Source organism: Macaca fascicularis, chromosome X (assembly GCF_037993035.2).
Source record: "Macaca fascicularis isolate 582-1 chromosome X, T2T-MFA8v1.1".
NCBI classification, from domain to species: Eukaryota; Metazoa; Chordata; class Mammalia; order Primates; family Cercopithecidae; genus Macaca; species Macaca fascicularis.
Window position 1 is genome coordinate 79,552,299 of NC_088395.1, and position 18,137 is coordinate 79,570,435.

At 43.7% G+C, this 18,137-nt stretch overlaps 1 protein-coding gene across 2 annotated transcripts in view; it reads left to right on the forward strand.

Annotated features, from left to right (window-relative positions):
• Positions 1-14,102: 14,102 nt before the first annotated feature.
• DMRTC1B (DMRT like family C1B) overlaps positions 14,103-18,137 on the forward strand; it is a 70,326-nt gene continuing 66,291 nt past the window's right edge. For both annotated transcript variants that reach the window (XM_065538817.2, XM_065538818.2), the window contains exon 1: positions 14,103-14,362. Coding sequence is in view for 1 of the 2 variants with exons in the window: in XM_065538818.2 (XP_065394890.1) it covers positions 14,302-14,362 (61 nt within the window). In the remaining variant the exon portion in view is untranslated. The remainder of the gene's footprint in view (positions 14,363-18,137) is intronic.

The window sequence follows — 18,137 nt, forward strand, 5'->3', positions numbered from 1 at the left end:
ACAGGGATGTTTAATTCTGCAGAAGCTGTCTGCTGCCTTTTGTTCAGATATGCCCTGCTCCCAGAGGTGGAATCTATAAAGTCAGTGGCCTTGCTGACCTGCAGTGGGCTCCACCCAGTTCGTGCTTCCCAGCCGCTTTGTTTACAGGATAAACTACTCGAGGCTCAGCAGTGGCCGATGCCCTTCCCCCCGTCAAGCTGCAGCATTGTAGGTTGATCTCAGACTCCTGCGCTAGCAGTGAGCAAGGCTCTGTGGGCGTGGGACCTGCCTAGCCAGGCATGGGAGGGTATCTCTTGATCTGCCGGTTGCTGAGACTGTGGGAAAAGTGCAGTGTTTGGTCAGGAGTGTACAGTTTCTCCAGCTACAGCCTGTCATGGCTTCCCTTGGCTAGGAAAGGGAAACACCCCAACCCCTTGTGCTTCCTGGGCGAGGCGATGCCCCGCCCTGCTTCACTTCACCCTCCGTGGGCTGTACCCACTGTTCAACCAGTGCCAATGAGATGAACCAGGTACCTCAGTTGGAAATGCAGGAATCACCTATCTTCTGTGTCAATCTCGCTGGGAGCTGCAGACCGAAGCTGTTCCTACTTGGCCATCTTCCTAAGTCAGCATCTATTTATTTATTTTCTAAGACAGAGTCTCACTCTGTCACCCAGACTCGTGTGCAGTGGCATGATCCTGGCTCACTGCAACCTCCATCTCCCAGGTTTAAGCAATTCTTCTGCCTCGTGAGTAGCTGGGAATACAGGCAGGTGCCACCACACCTGGCTTATTTTTGTACTTTTGGTAGAGACAGAGTTTCACCATGTTGGTCTGGCTGGTCTCGAACTCCTGCCCTCAAGACATCTGCCTGACTCAGCCTCCCAAAGTGCTGGGATTACAGGCATGAGCCACCATGCCCGGCCCTAGCTTTTGAACTGTTTAAAGTGATGGCTATTAAATTTTGGCCAGAAAGGAGAACAAGGGATTATAAATCCTAGAACCAGTGAACTTCAGAGCAATAGCTAGAGTCTGGGAAAAAGTACAAAAGAATTTTTGCTTTTTTCTTAAGTGGTAGAAGAAAACCATAGAGGGGGCAGAAAAAAGATAAAAAGATCTTGTTAATGTTCCAGAGGGTGACACAGCCTAATAGGCCATAGGACTAGTGAAAAACGTGCTGGAAAAAAATCAGAAAATTAATCTGATCCTGCAGTTTTGGGAAGAAGTTGTCCACTTCCGAAGTAGGTGGTTCATTCTATAGTCTTGGACGGAATCTGTCCATTTTTGAAATCAGCTGCTTCTGAAGAATTTCTAAGAATCCTCAGTTTGAGGTTCCCTAATGGAATGGGCTTCCAGTAGTTGGGACAAAATGGTGTATTTTTTTCTAATTGGCAGGTATGATTCCTAGATCTATTCCGTGTTGTTTTATTGTTGTGTCAGTTATTAGCAGTGCCTAATAAGGTCTTTTTCATTGAGGTTCAAGGGCACTTTTCCTTTTGTGTCACTTCCAGAAGGCTAAATCTCCCAGTTACAGATCTTACAGAAGCTACTTAAGTGGGGTTTTAGAAATGAAGCTTGTACTTGGTGAAACACCTGGAAGCATCATATGATCTCTTGTATTCAGACACGTTGTAGTGTGGCAGAAAGTAGGACTGGAAGCAATTTCCAAACGTGTGGGGCAGTCTGATAATTAACTCAGGAGTAGAGAACTTGCAGGGCCCGAGGAGGATTGATCTTATTGTCATCAAGGCCAGTGGAAATAGTTCGGTGCTTGGAAGTTTAAGGATACCTGAGAGCTTTGAAAATTCTAAATTGAGAATTCTGTTAGCTCTCTTTATTTCTTCTGCAGCCTGCAGATGATAAGGACAGTGGAGTTCTGAATAAAAGGTAGTAAATTATTCTTTAATAATAGTTCTAGTGAAATATGTGTCCATGTTACTGAAGGGATAAGTTGGAATTCTCCAGTTTTTGAATGTAAAGTAATTTTAAAAATCACGACAGCCATAACTGTTCAACTAAGACAGTGCACCCACCTTAAGAACGAAAAACAATAACCAGAACATATTTATGGATCGATGCTGAAGGCACTTGTGGAAAATCCATTTGGAGGTGTTCAAAGAGGCCTTGAGGTTTTGGTTCTGTTCCATGTCTTGCCTGCAAAGCCTTGCCAGGATTGTGTCATCAGCCAGTAGATATGCATTGGAAACTTTCTTGGCAATATTCTTAAAATTCCTCAACTAATATTGAATGCTTCAACCTTATGGCCAACTTATCTCTGTACTTGTGAGAAATATCATGAAACATTTTTTGTTTAAACTCTACTTTTATTATGGCCATACCTCTAAGTGCAAGTAAAAGATGTCAAGGTTTTAAGATTTATATCCATTTTATAAGGCTTCCTGTGAGGAGAGAAAACAAAGTTTAGATATAGAGAAACATTTTGATAAACACACACACTAAAGAGAGTGACAGTGTGGCTGCTTTGAGGACTCAAGCCCTAGACACTATTATCAAGCCATATGAATAAAGAGCTGGGATGCATTAATCCAAGTGATGGAAATGAAGATGGGACTGACTCCTATATTAAACAAAATGATCTCTCATTTAGGCAACCAGGAAAAACAATCTCCTCATGAAGATTGATTCACGTTTTGTTTTTAGGGTACCTGTCGAATGAAAAATCTAACTCATGTCAAATTGTCCCAAAAAAGGCCATAGCAATTTTCAAATTGGCGCCTGTGAAATTGTGTCAGTTAGGGACAAGTACACATGCTAACATTACAATGAGAAAACATGAAGGAAACAGGTGTTTGTCCTGGAAGAAATGCAGTTTTAAGACAGAATGACCCCATAAGAAACAACAGTCTATAAGGATGGCACTTCTGTAACCTAGTGTCTGTGGAATTTGGTGCAAGGCCAGTTATCACCCATCAGGGGCCAGACAATACCAGCTATTCTGGGCTAGTGAAATTGAAAAAAGCAGTTTTGACAAACTGACACAAACACAAGACTATGGAAAAGGTCCTTAAAATGTTTTGATATGGTGACCTGAGGCAACATAGATTTGAAGAAAAACGGTCTTGGGAGATCTTCTGAGCTTCTCAGTCCAAGGGACTGGCTTGCAGACAGACTTACCGAGTTTATGCCTATCCTCCTCCACTCAGTAATCATTTTACAGACAAATGGCACTTAAGATACTAAACAAGCAGACAGACCATAAGAGCAGCTTTAGAAGGCCAGAAAGCAACTGCACCAAGGAACAACACAAATCTGACCAGTGAATCAAACAAATCCCAAGGGACTGTATTCCTAGGAAACCGAAATAAACCCAATGACAGAAGGATTCATTAAACCCAACAATGAGGAGATTCAAAGGTTAATTCAACATCAACTTTCTACCAGCCATGGGTAAGATGACGCCTTGAACAGGTAGTGACAACAAGGGGTCTCAGATATGCACACTCTTATTGAGTTGACGGTTCAGGTCCAGTACAGTGACAAGTTCAGCTGAATCCTGGCTGGAAACCCTGTTTGTGTAAATAATTTCCAGGCAACAACCAGCAGGATCTGATCAAAATATGAAAAATAGAACTACCATACAACCCAGCAATCCCACTGCTGGGTATCTATCCAAAGGAAAAGAAATCAGTATATCAAAGGAATACCTGCACTCACATGTTTATAGCAGCACTATTCACAATAGCCAAGATATGGAATCAATCTAAGTGACCAACAGTGGATGAACGGATGAAGAAAATGTGGTATGTACACACAATAGAATACTATCTGACCACAGAAAAAAATAAAATCACGTCATTTGCAGCAACATGGATGGAACTGGAAGTCATCATGTTAAGTGAAATAAGCCAGGTGCAGAAAGACAAATTTCATGTGTTCTCACTTGTATATGGGAGCTAAAAAAGTTCATTTTAAGGACATAGAGAATAGACTGATAGACACCAGAGACTGGGGAGATTGGGTAGGGTGGAAGGGGGTATGAAGAGAGGTTGGTTATGGATACCAGCATACAGTTAGAAGAATTAAGTTCTAATGTTTGGATAGTGAATTAAGGCAACTGTTCTTAAAACCAATACCTTGTACATTTCCAAGTAACTAGAAGAGAAGGGTTCAAATGATACCAACACATAAAATGATAAGCACTCAAGGTGATGGGTACTCCAGTTACTCGGCCTTGATCATTATACATTCTTTGCATGTAAAAAACATTCACATGCACCCACCTGTATGTAAATTATTCCATGTCAGTAAAAGGGATAAAAAAGAAAATATAGGAGACAACCTTCGTGATAATAGATTAGGCAAAAAATTCTTACATGTGACACTAAAAGGATAAAGAAAGAAAAAACACCATAAAGAAAAAAACTGATAAATTGGACTTTGTCAAATTTAAAAACTTTTGCTCTTGGAAAGACCCAGGTTAAGAGTGTGAAAAGACAAACCACAGAATGAGAAAAAAATATTTGCAAAGCATATATTTGATAAAACATTTGTGTTAAGAATATATAAAGAATTCTCTGCTGGGCACAGTGGCTCATGCTTGTAACCCCATTGCTTTCTGAGTTGCCTTTTTGATTTCTTGTTCAGCTATTTCATAATTGGTGTCTGAAATCGCTACTGATTTCTGTATGTCAATTTTGTATCTGAAACTTTACTGAATGTGTTTGATTAGTTCCAGTGGTTTTCTGGTGGGGTCTTCTGTTTTTTCTAGATATAAGATTATGTTGTCTGGAAGGAAGGATATTTTGACTTCCTTTTTTCCAGTTTGAAAGACTTTTTTTTTTTTTTTTCAGTTTCTTGCCTGATGGCTCTGGCTAGGACTTCTAGTACTGTGTTGAATAGAAGTGGTGAAAGTGGGCATCCTTGTCTTGTTCTAATTCTTAGTTGAAGGGCATTTAATTTTTCCCCATTTAGTATAATGTTAGCTATGAGTTTGTCGCATACGGGCTTTATTATTTTAAGGTTTTGTCCTATGCCTACTCTGTTGAGAGTGTTTTATTTTATCATGAAAGGGAGTTGAATTTTGTCAAATGTTTTTTCTGTGTCTATTGAGATGATCACATGGTTTCTGTCCTTCATTCTGTTGATGTGATGCATCATGTTTATCGATTTCTGTATGTTGAACCACCCTTACATCACTGGAATAAATCCACTTGATCATGGTGTATTTTCTTTTTGATGTGCTGTTGGATTTGGCTTACCAGTATTTTGCTGAGGATTTTTGCATCTAAGTTCATCAGGGATATCGGCCAGTAGTTTTCTTTTTTTGTTGTGTCCTTGTCTGGTTGTGGTATCAGGGTAATGCTAACCTCATAGAATGAGTTAGGGAGAATTCGCTCGTCTTTAATTTTTTTGAATAATTTGAGGAGATGCCATTGTCTATCAAATTCAAACATAAAATAAAGCCTTTAAACGAAAGAGGCCCATAGGTGACAATAAGGATCCCTGACACCCAAATCGCCAAGATCTCAAACAGACTCTCTGACACTAGAAACTGAGATTTAGGCTTCCTCGACCACTTAGTAGCAGGGAAAACTGTTTCAGAACTATAGGTTATCTACACTCTCACCACTTCTATTCAACATAGAACTGGAAGTCCTAGCCAGAACAATCAGACAAGAGAAATAAATAAAAGGCATCAAAATCAGTAAAGAGGGAGTCAAACTGTCGCGGTTTGTTGATTATATGATTGTATATCTGGAAACCCCAAAAGACTTCTCCAAAAAAGCTTCTGGAACTGAAGTACGAATTCAGCAAACTTTCAGGATACAAAATTAATGTACAAAAATCAGTAGCTCTGCTATACACCAACAGCAACCAAGCTGAGAATCAAATCAAGAACTCAACTCCTTTTACAATAGCTGCAAAAATAAATAAAATAAAATAAAATAAAATACTTGGAGTATACCTAACCAAGGAGGTGAAAGACCTCTACAAGGAAAACTACAAAGCACTGCTGAAAGAAATTATAGATGACACAAACAAATGGAAACACATCCCATGCTCATGGATGGGTAGAATCAACATTGTGAAAATGACCATACTACCGAAAGCAATCTACAAATTCAATGCAATTTCCATTTAAATACCACCATAGTTCTTCACAGAACTAGAAAAGACAATCCTAAGATTCATATGGAACCAAAAAAGAGCCCACACAGCCAAAGCAAGACTAAGCAAAAAGGACAAATCTGGAGGCATCACATTGCCAGACTTCAAACCATACTATAAGGCCATAGTCACCAAAACAGCATGGTACTGGTATAAAAGTAGGCACACAGACCAATGGATCAGAATATAGAACCCAGAAATAAAGCCACATACTTACACCCAACTGATCTTCGACAAAGCACACAAAAACTGAAGGTGGGGAAAGGACACCCTGTTCAACAAATGGTGCTGAGATAATTGACAAGCCACATGTAGAAGAATGAAACTGGATCCTCATCTCTCACCTTATACAAAAATCAACTCAAGATGGATCAAGGACTTAAATCTAAGACCTGAAACTATGAAAATTCTAGAAGATAACATCAGAAAAACCCTTCTAGACATTGGCATAGGCAAAGACTTCATGACTACGAACTTAAAAGCAAATGCAAGAAAAACAATGATAAATAGGTGGGACTTAAACTAAAAAGTTTCTGCACAGCAAAAGGAATGGTAAACAGGCAAGTTACATCCCAAAGGCCAGACCTCACACAATGCCAGGCCTGCTTTCTGCCCCCACGAGCAGAGCCCCCTCTTATTTGCTGACCCAAAGCTCATGAAACAAACCCATAAAGCCATCCTTACCACATGTTATCGTTTTAAGGCCTTGGGTTTTCCTCTATGCTGTCCAGGTCCAGATTGAGGGGATGCTGACGTATCAGGTCTGGTACTAGGCACATGATTCCAGGTCAGGCAACTATCCAAATGCATGTGGTCCTATTTGTTTTCCTATGCCCACATAGCATAAGCGGACATAATACCCCACATAATAAAGGAACCTCCAGGTAAACTTGAGAGTGGCATGTGCCAGTCTCCTAGATGACTCCCGCCTGCTAAGCTTACTCTTAGAAACTTCACCTGCACATTGCTAACGCTGCTCTTCCTCACTCCACTTGCTCCTCACCCGCCCCTCCACTCTGGGCTGTCAGAAATTGGTCCGTTTCCCCTCCCCTGACACTATTAAAAACTCCTACAGGGGGGCTCCTTTTCCTGTATATATTTCCAGGTGCTCGACTCCCTCCCCCACGCCTCCCTCTCCCTTCCTCTGGGATGCCCCTCACTTTACCCCTGAGTGAGTAACACACCTTTGAAATACTTGAGATAATTGCTGGCTCTGGTGTGGAGTGTCTTGACACCGATACCTTTAAAAGGAGAGGAGCAGCAGACCTGACATCTAGCCAGGTCATCGGGCTGTACCACTGTCGATAGGAGAATAAACACACTGTGATGTATTTGTACAATGGAATACTACTCAGCAATAAAAAGGAACAAACTGTCAATACACACAACAACAAGGATGAATCTCAAAAAACGTTAAGTTGAGCAAAAGAAGCCTGAAAAAAATGAGCACTGTGGTTCAGTTTCCATAAAGTTGCGGAAGAGGCAAAATTAATCTGCGGTAATAGAAATCAGAAAAGGGGTTGCCACTGGAGGGAGGGGTGAATACTGACTGCAAAGGAATACAAGGGAACTTTCTGGGGCGATTGAAGTCCTCTCTATTCTGATCTGTGTGACAGTTATCAAACTGAATGCATTGGAGGAAAATCAGCCACCTCTATACTTAACCATTTGGATTTGTGCATTTTTGTGTATGTAATTTATACTCCCAATTTAAAGTGCTGCCAGTATAAGAAAAGGAATAAAACAAAAAAAAATTGCTACCCCAACTTTCTTTTTGTTTTATATTGTTTTCCGCACTTTTGTTCTCAATCTTTGTTTATTTTTATTTATTTATTTATTTATTTATTTATTTTTGATGTAAACGTGTTTCTTGGTTCTCATTTTAAAAACCCAACCCAAGGTGAGTTTTAATTGGTGAGTTTAGCAGATTCACAATTACATTTACTATAATTATTTTACATTAAGACTTACTCATGCCATATTATTTGGCCATATATGAACAACCCATAGCTCAACAACCTGAGACATATTTGGAAGCTACAATGAACAGAGCTGGGATGGAACTATACGGGTGATCCTTGTTCCCTGACCAAGGTCAAACTGAACTTGCCAGTTGAGAATATTCTTATGGACGTAACAGAATAGGACATGCAGCTACTCTTACGCAATTTTGGATAGTAAGAACTCAGGGGGAACTTGCCATAATGTAAATTATGCATATGATAAAGATATCCTAATTAGAACAGTGTTGTGTTGGCTCAAGACAAGATAAATAGGTCAACAGAAAAGATCACAAAGCCCAGAGACAGACCTTTGCATGTAGAGAATTTGATAAGTGTAACATCTGTTGGCACTGCAAGTCAGTGTTGCAATGATGGACATTTGATAGAAAGTACATACTTCAGTACCCCCAAATAAAAAGCCCCACTCCAAAGGTGACACTCTTTTTTTTTTAATTTATTTTTTAAATTATTATTATACTTTAAGTTCTAGGGTACATGTGCATAACGTGCAGGTTTGTTACATATGTATACTTGTGCCACGTTGGTGTGCTGCACCCATCAACTCGTCAGCACCCATCAACTCGTCATTTACATGAAGTATAACTCCCAATGCAATCCCTCCCTCCCCATGATAGGCCCCGGTGTGTGATACTCTTAAAAGGTTGATGAGTAGCCTTTTAGACCTGTTCTGTGCATTTACACTAGTGTATTTTTACCCATATAAATGTATAATTGAGTTTTGCTTTGTGTTACTAAATAATTACAATCCTATATATTGTTCCTCAACATTTTATAACTCAAGAATAGACGTTTTTCCACATCATACCTGTACGTCTTCCTTAATCATTCAACTTACACATGGTAGTTAGTCACAGTGTAGTTTTTAAAAGCATTCTCTTATTGATGAATATTTTTGTCATTTTCAATTTTGGTAACCATTATATACAAAACAGCAACGACAATTCTTGCACACATCTCTTTGTGCATAGGATTCGGTGGTTCTCTAGGATTAGGGTCGCCAGAGTTAGCAAATAAAAGTACAGGAAACCCAGTTACCTTTGAATTTCCCATAAGCAATGAATAATTTCTTAGCATTTAGTAAGTGTTTTAGTATAAGAATGTCTCAAATATTGCATACAGGACACACTTATACTAAAAAAGTGTTTGCTGTGGATCTGAAATTCAAGCTTAACTGGGAGTCCATTATTTTATTTGGTACCAATACGAAGGATGAATACCTATAAGTGAATTTTTGTTGTTGAGTGTATATGCATTCAATATTGTATAGCTAATTGACAGTCTTTACAATGGTGTTCTGCCATATTTGGTATTAATCTGCTTAAAAATGGATTTTCTGAATGTTGGGTAAAGAATTGTATCTCTTTGTTGTTTTTTGAGTATTTCCCTGATTGCCGGTGGGATCAAAGAATTTTCTTTTTTCGATTCTCCTGCCTCAGCCTCCCAAGTGGCTGGGATTACAGGCGTGCACCATCACGCCCGACTAATTTTTGTATTTTTAGTCGAGGCAGGGTGTCACCATGTTGGCCAGGCTGGTCTCAAACTCCTGACCTCAAGAGATCTGCCCGCCTCAGCCTCCCAAAGTGCTGGGATTACAGGTGTGAGCCATTGTGCCCGACCTGAAGATTTTGTTTGTTTGTTTGTTTTTTATTATTATACTTTAAGTTCTGGGATACATGTGCACAACATGCAGGTTTATTGGCCATCTGAATTTCTGACTCTGGGGAGTAGGTCCATATGTTTTGCCCGTTTTCTACATTTTCTTTACTTTTTTAGAGCAGGCTCGCGTGGGCAGTGTGTGGGGTGGTAAAGGGAGGCAGGGCATAGGCCTATGCTGCTGCAGAGAGAAGCAGAGAGAGAGCATGAGGAGAAGGAAGCTTGAATGCATCACTAAGTCTGAGTATGCCTAGCAAGCACACTGCTCTCAGCTTGGGTCATCCTCTGGCAGTCCCTCTTCAAAAGTGTAAAGCATTTTGGCCTTGGCTTTTCCTCTTTCCTCGGCCTGCAGAGGCCCTCTCAGGTCTGTCTGTGGACAGAGTAGTGGATTGGATAGCTTTTTGGTGAGGTTGGGTGATTGGTCATGGGGAGAACAGAGAGCAGTTGTGAGCAAATACTACAGTGGGGAGCGATCCAGGGAACAGAGCTCTTCTTCACCTCACAGGCTAAAACCCTCCACATAACTAGCAGTTGGGTTCAGTGGGCAATGTAGAGAGGATTCTATAGTACTTACAGTATCTTAATGAGAGTCTGCAGCCAAAGACTCACCAGTTACAGTTTTAAAGAAACTTGTATAATTCCCACTACAGTGCGTTGCAATGATTTCTTTTTCTTTTTCTTTCTTTCTTTTTTTTTTTTTTTTTTTTTTGAGACACAGTCTCGCTCTGTCACCAAGCTGGAGTGCAGCGGCACGATCTCAGCTCACTGCAACCTCTGCCTCCCAGGTTCAAGCGATTCTCTTGCCTCTGCCTCCCGAGTAGCTGGGACTACAGGCACGCGCTACCACGCCCAGCTAATTTTTATATTTTTAGTAGAGACGGGGTTTTACCATGTTGGCCAGGATGGTCTCGATCTCCCGACCTCGTGATCCGTGTGCCTCAGCCTCCCAAAGTGCCGGGATTACAGGCAAGAGCTACCGCACCCCACCCATTGCAATGATTTCTAATGCATATCTCTTGTTTCTGTTGTCTGCATTTTCCAGGCTTCTTTAAATATAAAAAGCCCTTATGGAAGAAAAACCATGTGAATAATTTGATTGATAATGACAAGACGTTTGATGCAATTTAAAGTACATTGGCAAACAAGAATAAGAGGAAGAAAATGAAGGAGAGGGAGGAGGAGTTTGCGGTGAAGGTGAAGAAGAAAGCCTGCTAAAAAGTTTGGTTTACAGGGAAACATCTCCAGGTTGATAAGTGGTATGTGAGTCGGGGCCCAATCAAGAGAGAGAAACCATGAAGGTTATTTGGACAGAGCACAGTGAATACAAAACATAGCTAAGTGGTAGAAGGAGGTTACCTACTAAAAGGCATAAAAGAGAACTTTGAGAACTTTAAGGGGTCCAGGAGTAGCAGTTGCAATAGAGCAACTGGGATGAGGAATTGCAGGCAATATTCCTCTAGGATGAGGAATAGCAGGCAATAAAGGAGTAGGAGAGTTCACCGTCCCTCCCCAGCTGAGAATCAGACCTCTTTGAAGAGGATGTGGCTGCCAAAAGAACTTGCAGCCTGCCAGTGGTGTGGAAACTTACCAGAGAGTGTGGGCCTTTGCTGGTCTGTGGAAGAGACCGCCAAGGCAGGAAGGTGGTGGGCGGTGGTGGTGCATGCAAAGGCTGGAGCTGTTCAGAGGCAACTGATAGTAGGGAGATCATGGTCTGGAGGTGCAGCTGGAGCTTGCCTGCACTGGTCTCTGATCTCCTTCAGTGAATATCATCAAACGGGAGACTGCTACTAGGAGGAGGGACGAATTTTCCTGCTGGGATTTGTAGAGTCACCCCCAGTGCTCTCTATGGCCAGAGCCTAACATTCTGTTAGCTGGCATAGGAGAAAGATCCACAAGGATCACCTCTAGTGTGACAAAGGAGGGCAAAGAAGGAGTAACTTGGACCTGACAGACAATAAGTTGATAAATGTCACAATCGGTATCTGAAACCAACAACATATTTAGCCCCAAATGAACAGAGTCCTTCCCATGAAGAGCGGGAACAACGACAACAAAAAAGCTTCATATCACCGCTATTAGCTAACAGGGTACCACGGTCCTAGTCAGCGTGATAAGAAAAGGGAAAATGAATATTGTATTAACAATATGCAGAGACTGTGATTGCCTACCTAGAAAATGTGCGAGAATCCACTGAAAAAGCATTCTGATTAAAGAGGTGATATTAAGATGGCCGTATGCCCCAAAGTATACAAAACCAGGAGGCTTCCTGTATGTCAGAAATAAGTACTTAGAAGATATAATGAGAAATACAGAATTCATAGCAGTAATGAAACTAAAAAGACTGCCAAACTTAAAGACAAACGTAAGAATTATGCAAAAGCTATATAAAGCAAACTAAAAGGTGACTGAAGTATTCTGATTAAAAAGCAGAATCAATGGAAGAAGATGAAGAACATGCTATATTTTGTGGCTGAGGAGCCTCCATCTTCTCGTGTTAGTGAGATGTTATTTATTCTCATAGTAAACTATAAGTCCTAAGAAATTCTAGTTAAAATTCAAGCCAGGGATATTTTTTTTAACTTGAAAACTTTGATTTTGAAGTTCTTATAGAGGACAACATTTTCCAAAATATTTTGAAAAAATTTTGTAAAAGAATAGTGAGGGGGGAATTAGTTCTACTCACACAAAAACAATTTCTAAATCTTTACAGCAGAATTAGCAACAACAGAATTTAGATCAATGGAAGAAATTTGAAGTGCAAGCGTGGACATTATATGGAAATTTAGTACATGTTATTGCGAAGTATAACAATTGCTATATAAAAGTCGACCGTAAGCCGGGCACGGTGGCTCACGCCTGTAATCCCAGCACTTTGGGAGGCCGAGGAGGGCGGATCACGAGGTCAGGAGATCGAGACCATCCTGGCTAACACGGCGAAACCCTGTCTCTACTAAATATACAAAAAATTAGCCAGGCCTGGTGGCGGGCGCCTGTCGTCCCAGCTACTCAGGAGGCTGAGGCAGGAGAATGGCGTGAACCCAGGAGGCAGAGCTTGCAGTGAGCCGAGATTGCACCACTGCACTCCAGCCTGGGCGACAGAGCCAGACTCCGTGTCAAAAAAAAAAAAAAAAAAAAAAAAGGTCAACCATAATCCCAGCACTTTGGGAGGCTGAGGAAGGCGGGCTTGAGGTCAGGCATTCAAGACCAGCCTGGCCAACAGGGCAAAACCCCGTCTCTACTAAAAGTGCAAATATTAGCCGGGCGTGGTGGCAGGCGCCTGTAATCCTAGCTACTCAGGAGGCTGAGGCAGGAGAAGCTTGAACTCAGGAGGCGGAGGTTGCAGTGAGCCGAGATCGCACCACTGCACTCCAGCCTGAGTGACAAGAGCGAGACTCCGTAACAACAACAACAACAACAACAACAACAACGTGACCATTTTGTTATGTGTGAGGAGGCTGTGCTGGTTACTGTCTAGAAAGGTTAGGATGAAAGAAAGGAATGCTAAGTTGTACCACATGATACAATAAGAGAACGCACTTGCTGGAGTGGAGGAGTCTTCTTGCTATTTATTTGCAGGCTTCCTAGCGGTTGACCTCAAAGCAGGAGTCCATTTAAGGTCCCCAAATCTCAGATGAGAGTTGAAATGGGAGCGCGCTCTGTAGAGAAAGGATGAGGCGCAGTGACATGGGAGTAAGAGAAGTAAGAAGAGGATGTCATTATGCGAATGGTGGTTTGGAAAGTTAGATTGCAATTAACAATAACTTTCCAGACTGTGTAGGAGAGAAATAATACACAAGAGAAGTGATGTTGTGCACCCCAGATCCACTGATCATAAAGAAAAGGAAACATATCTTCAGTTCTCCATGGAGGTCACTTGTTTCCCGGGTCCTTCCTCCACATCTCGATGACCACACGGTGCAAGCAATGTAGATACGATGTACGCTATAATAATGAAACGAACGCAAAGGAAAACTCACTAAGTGGTTACTCTAGGCCAGGCACTGAGCAAAGCAGCTTCAGGTAGATGATCTGAAGAGGAAGCTGCAGAGGCAGCCGCTGGACAGAAATGCCTACGCTCTTAGGGAGTATTCTCCACAGGAGAGAAGGAGGGATACGAAGATAATCCAGAATGATCGGATTCATCACAACAGGTAACAGTCATTAAGCGCTTCCACTGGGCCTGGCTTCTAGGCTTATGGTCTCTTTCAAGCCTCACATGAGCAGCCCCACCTCTGGGAGCAGCGCCCCCGCATCCCTCAGGCTCTAGCCTGCGGTACTGTTTTCTGCCAGAAGAGGCACTTCGGGGCGGCGCCCGCCCATTCCCACAGCTCCGGGAAGACCCGGGCGGCGGAGGCTTAGCCCCCTCCCCTCCCGCTTCCTCCTCTTCCTCCTGCCGGTCTGAGGGCGGCAGTCTCCAACTCAAGACCCTGGGGCTCCGGGTCTTCTCAGCAGCCGCCGCAGCAGCCGCGGCGACGTCACTGTCCTCGCGGCCTGGCACACAGCGCTCAGGCCGCCGAATGCCCGTGGACGCGCATCTCTTCCCAGAGTTCCTGCTTCCTGGGCCAGCCAAAGCCGCAGGTGAGAACGTCCGCGGTAGAGGTGACACCCAGGGCCTGCGGGTCTCAGAGGCCCGGTGGCCTCCTCCTCTCCTCCTTGCCTAAGAAACCCCCATGGGGGCGCCTGCAGCGGGGACAGCAAGTGCTCCCCGGAGCCCTGGGAGCACTTCTTCTGAGGCGTGGAGCCCCTGCTCAGGTGCTTCTGAAAGTTCCTTTGTAGACCCCAGAAACCCCTAGGCAACTGTCTGCCCCGCCCCGCGCCCCCGCCGCCCCCGCAGCCTCCCGCCCCCGCCCCCGCAGTACCCCGCGGGCCCCCAACATCCCCGATGCGCATGCCCAGGGGCCCTGTGAGCTAGAAAGTAGCTGAGCTGGTGCAGTACCTGCTGGTTAAGAACCGGAAGACGGTGGCGATCAAAAGGGCAGACATGCTGAAGTATGTCATCAAAAGGTACAGGAGCTTCCTCCCTGAGATTTTCAAGGAAGCCTCTGACCTCCCCGAGTTAGGCTTTGGGTTCTATCTGAAGGAACTTGATTCAGCAGAGCACTCCTATGTCTTGATCAGAAAAATCGATCCTGCCCTGGTTTGGGGCCTGACAGGCGACCAGGGCACACCAAAGACCCGGCTCCTGATGATTACTCTGGACTCCATCTTCATGCAGGCCAGCTGTGTCCCCGAGGAGGTGGTCTGGGAGGTGTTGAGGGTGTTGGAGGCACATTTCGTCTAAAAAGCATTTCGTCTTTGGGGAGTCCGTGAAGCTCATCACCAAAGCTAGTGTGCAGCAGAAGTACCTGGTGCACAAATAGGTGTCCCACAGTAATCCCACGCTCTAGGTATTCTTGTGGGGGCTCTCAAAGGAAACAAGACAGATGGAAGTCCCGAAGTTTGTGACCAAAGTGAAGGACACCCACCCCGGTTCCTTTCCGTGGCAGTAAATGAGGCATTGAGAGAAGAGGAGGAGATACCCCGTGCCCGAGATGGCAGCTGCCGTTGGTGACGTGACAAGTGCCAGTGTTAGTGCCAGTTCCAGTTCCAGGGCCTATGCCATGGCTGAAGCAAGCATCAGCACCAGCACCAATGCAAGTGCCAGTTGCCAGTGCCAGGGCTAGAGCCATGGCTGGAGCAATTATCAGTACCCGGGACAGTGCCAGGGTGGTTGCAATCTCAGGCTAGCGTCAGGGACTCCTCCTGCCAGCAGTGAAGGCTGAGGCTGAGTCTTCACTTTGTTTTGCTGTAGATAGTCAAAAGGGCCCCACAGCAGTGGGCGCTGGGGTCCCGACTTTTCGAGAGTCGAAGGGTAGAGTGGGGTTAGGGAGAACCTGCCGCCCATGGTATCTGTGTTCCAGTTCTATTTGTGTTTCTCAGTGATTTAGCTTTCAATTTGCATATTGCAAAGTTTTGTTTGCCTTAATTAACTTGTTTTATAATGACCATCAATTTACAGGAAGTAAACTGGTTAAAACTACATGATGGCAGAATTGTATCAAAGTTGAAACAAACGCCATCCTTAAGCATTTTTTCAAAATCCTTTGTTCCATAGACACTTGATTGAGTACTTAAGTTGAACATCTAGGTTTATGAATGACATTGGTCAAATGTTTTATTTTTCTCTGTTTCGGTTTTAGCAGGAGAGATTTGCTGTTTCATAAAAGAAATTGGGAGACTATCTCATTTTATGCCTGTAACTTATTATAGCATTGGAATAAGCTGTTCTTTGAAGGTTTGAGAGACTTTACCAGTACAATCCTTCCCCCCCCTCCAAATATAAAAAGATAAAATAAAAAGCCGGTCAGTGTCTGTTGCACAAAATTACAACCGCTCTCTGCTTGTATTTGCCTAGTTCTCCAGAATGTAGGGAAAAATAAAAATTCAATGAATTAGACACCTTGCTCATCGACTCATTTATTCAACATACATTTACTGACTACCTACTATATGTGAGGCACTGTGCCGGGCGCTGCAGATACAGGAATGCACCAGACTCAGCCTCTGCCCCACATCTGAGAGTCTAGATGGGGCTGTCATGTAAGTAAATCAGCCAGATGTGGCAGTTTGATGTATTAATTGCTGGGATGAGGATAAGGACCAGGTGGTATGGGAGCCTAGAGGTGAGACACTTAACCCTGGGTGGCGGATGTCTGGGAACAAGGAGGGCTACCCTGTAGTGAGATGCCATCTGAGATCTGAAGCACTGAAGGAGTAGTAAGTGCAGTGTGTCCCCGAGGCAGGGTATTGTGGGCGTCGGGAGCAATCCATGTTCTTCAGTGGAACTGGAAGGTTAGAATTTCGGGAGACTGGGGAGAGGATCTGGGGGTGGGGACCTGTACAGGAGCCATGATCCTCAGTTGGTGGACTTCATGGCTGAGAGATGAAAAAATAATAATAATAATAAAATAAACGTGTAGTGGAAAGTGACTCTTTGGAAAGCAGCTGCTCTTGGCTCTTGGATGAGCCAGAGAAAAGACTCCACCTGTGGCATGCCTAGAAGCTGTCCTGGACTCTTGTCCCTGTGCAGTTTCCACAGTGCACACAGCAGGTGCTTTATATTCAGCATCCGTAAGGAGCGATGGGCAAGAGGGTAAGTGTTGCCCTCACCGGAGCTGATTCCCAGAAGCCACTGAGCAGATGTTCGCCCCTGAAGCCTGGGAGAGACAGAGCTCAGTGGGTTATATGACTACAGTTAGTTGTTGTTGTTTTAAGAAACAAAGGCCTAGATGTTAGAATGGATAAGTTATCCTGTTTATATCGAGGGAAAACTGTTTGTCGGGGTGAGAGATAAGTCTAGACTAGCCTGGAGCGAAGCCAGGAAGAGCCTTGATGGCTCTAACCTGATTTGGGGGGCCCAGGAAGCTATGGAGGTTTCCTGAGCAGGGAAGGATCTGATGAAGGCCAAACCCTACCAAAATTACAGTGGCCAGCACCAGCGTGGTTTTCAAAGGACCAGTATTCTCCATGCCTTAGAATGGTCCTGGTGGGTATAGTGATCATAATAACTAGCCTAAAATTATCTTCAGTTCTTAGAGATTGACGTGCATGTTTTACATCCCTGCCCGTTGGCCTTGCACAGCCTTTTTGTGCCCTTCGTCACAAACACCGTGGGATCCTGGCACCAGTTCTCTCAGGGCCTACCCTAGGATACGTAGGATCCAGATAATATTACGTTGTAACCCCTCACTCACATTCCTCTGCTGGCGTCAAGGAAAGGCTGGAGGTGGTGGTGGTGGTGGTGGGGTGGTGCAGCGGGGGTGGAGGTATCATAATATGAAAACATGCAATCTGAGGTGAATGGGGAAAGGGTTTTGGAAGGGCTCTGTCTTAGTTTGGGGTGGGGATAGTGGGAGCCTCAATCTGAGGCCTTTCCTCCAAATCCCAAGCCACCTGCTCTCCATTTGAAGCCAATAAACATTGTCAGGTATGAAGGGTGTATGCATTTGGGCAGGGAGAGATGATACTTTTTCTGCGTTGTTACACTGAATTGTCCTCCTCAAGGCCATAGCAAGATACCTGTGGAAAAAGCATTGTCTATAGGCCACAGTCCTAACAGGTACTTAGGAACAAGCAATGCTGTCCCATGACTGTAACCACATACATGAGCCCAGATACGTATATATGTCTTAAGCTCCTCTCCATCTCCAACAGCCAACCCTATCCCAACTAAATAATTTTCTCAAGAGGTGTAAAAAGATCTTGACCCATAAAACCACCAAACACTTCCAGATTTATTTCAGTCTTAATGAGAGAGAAGCAAGAGAGTGTGCCAGCAGGGAGGATGGGTCAGCCTCCTGTGGGAGTGGGTCCT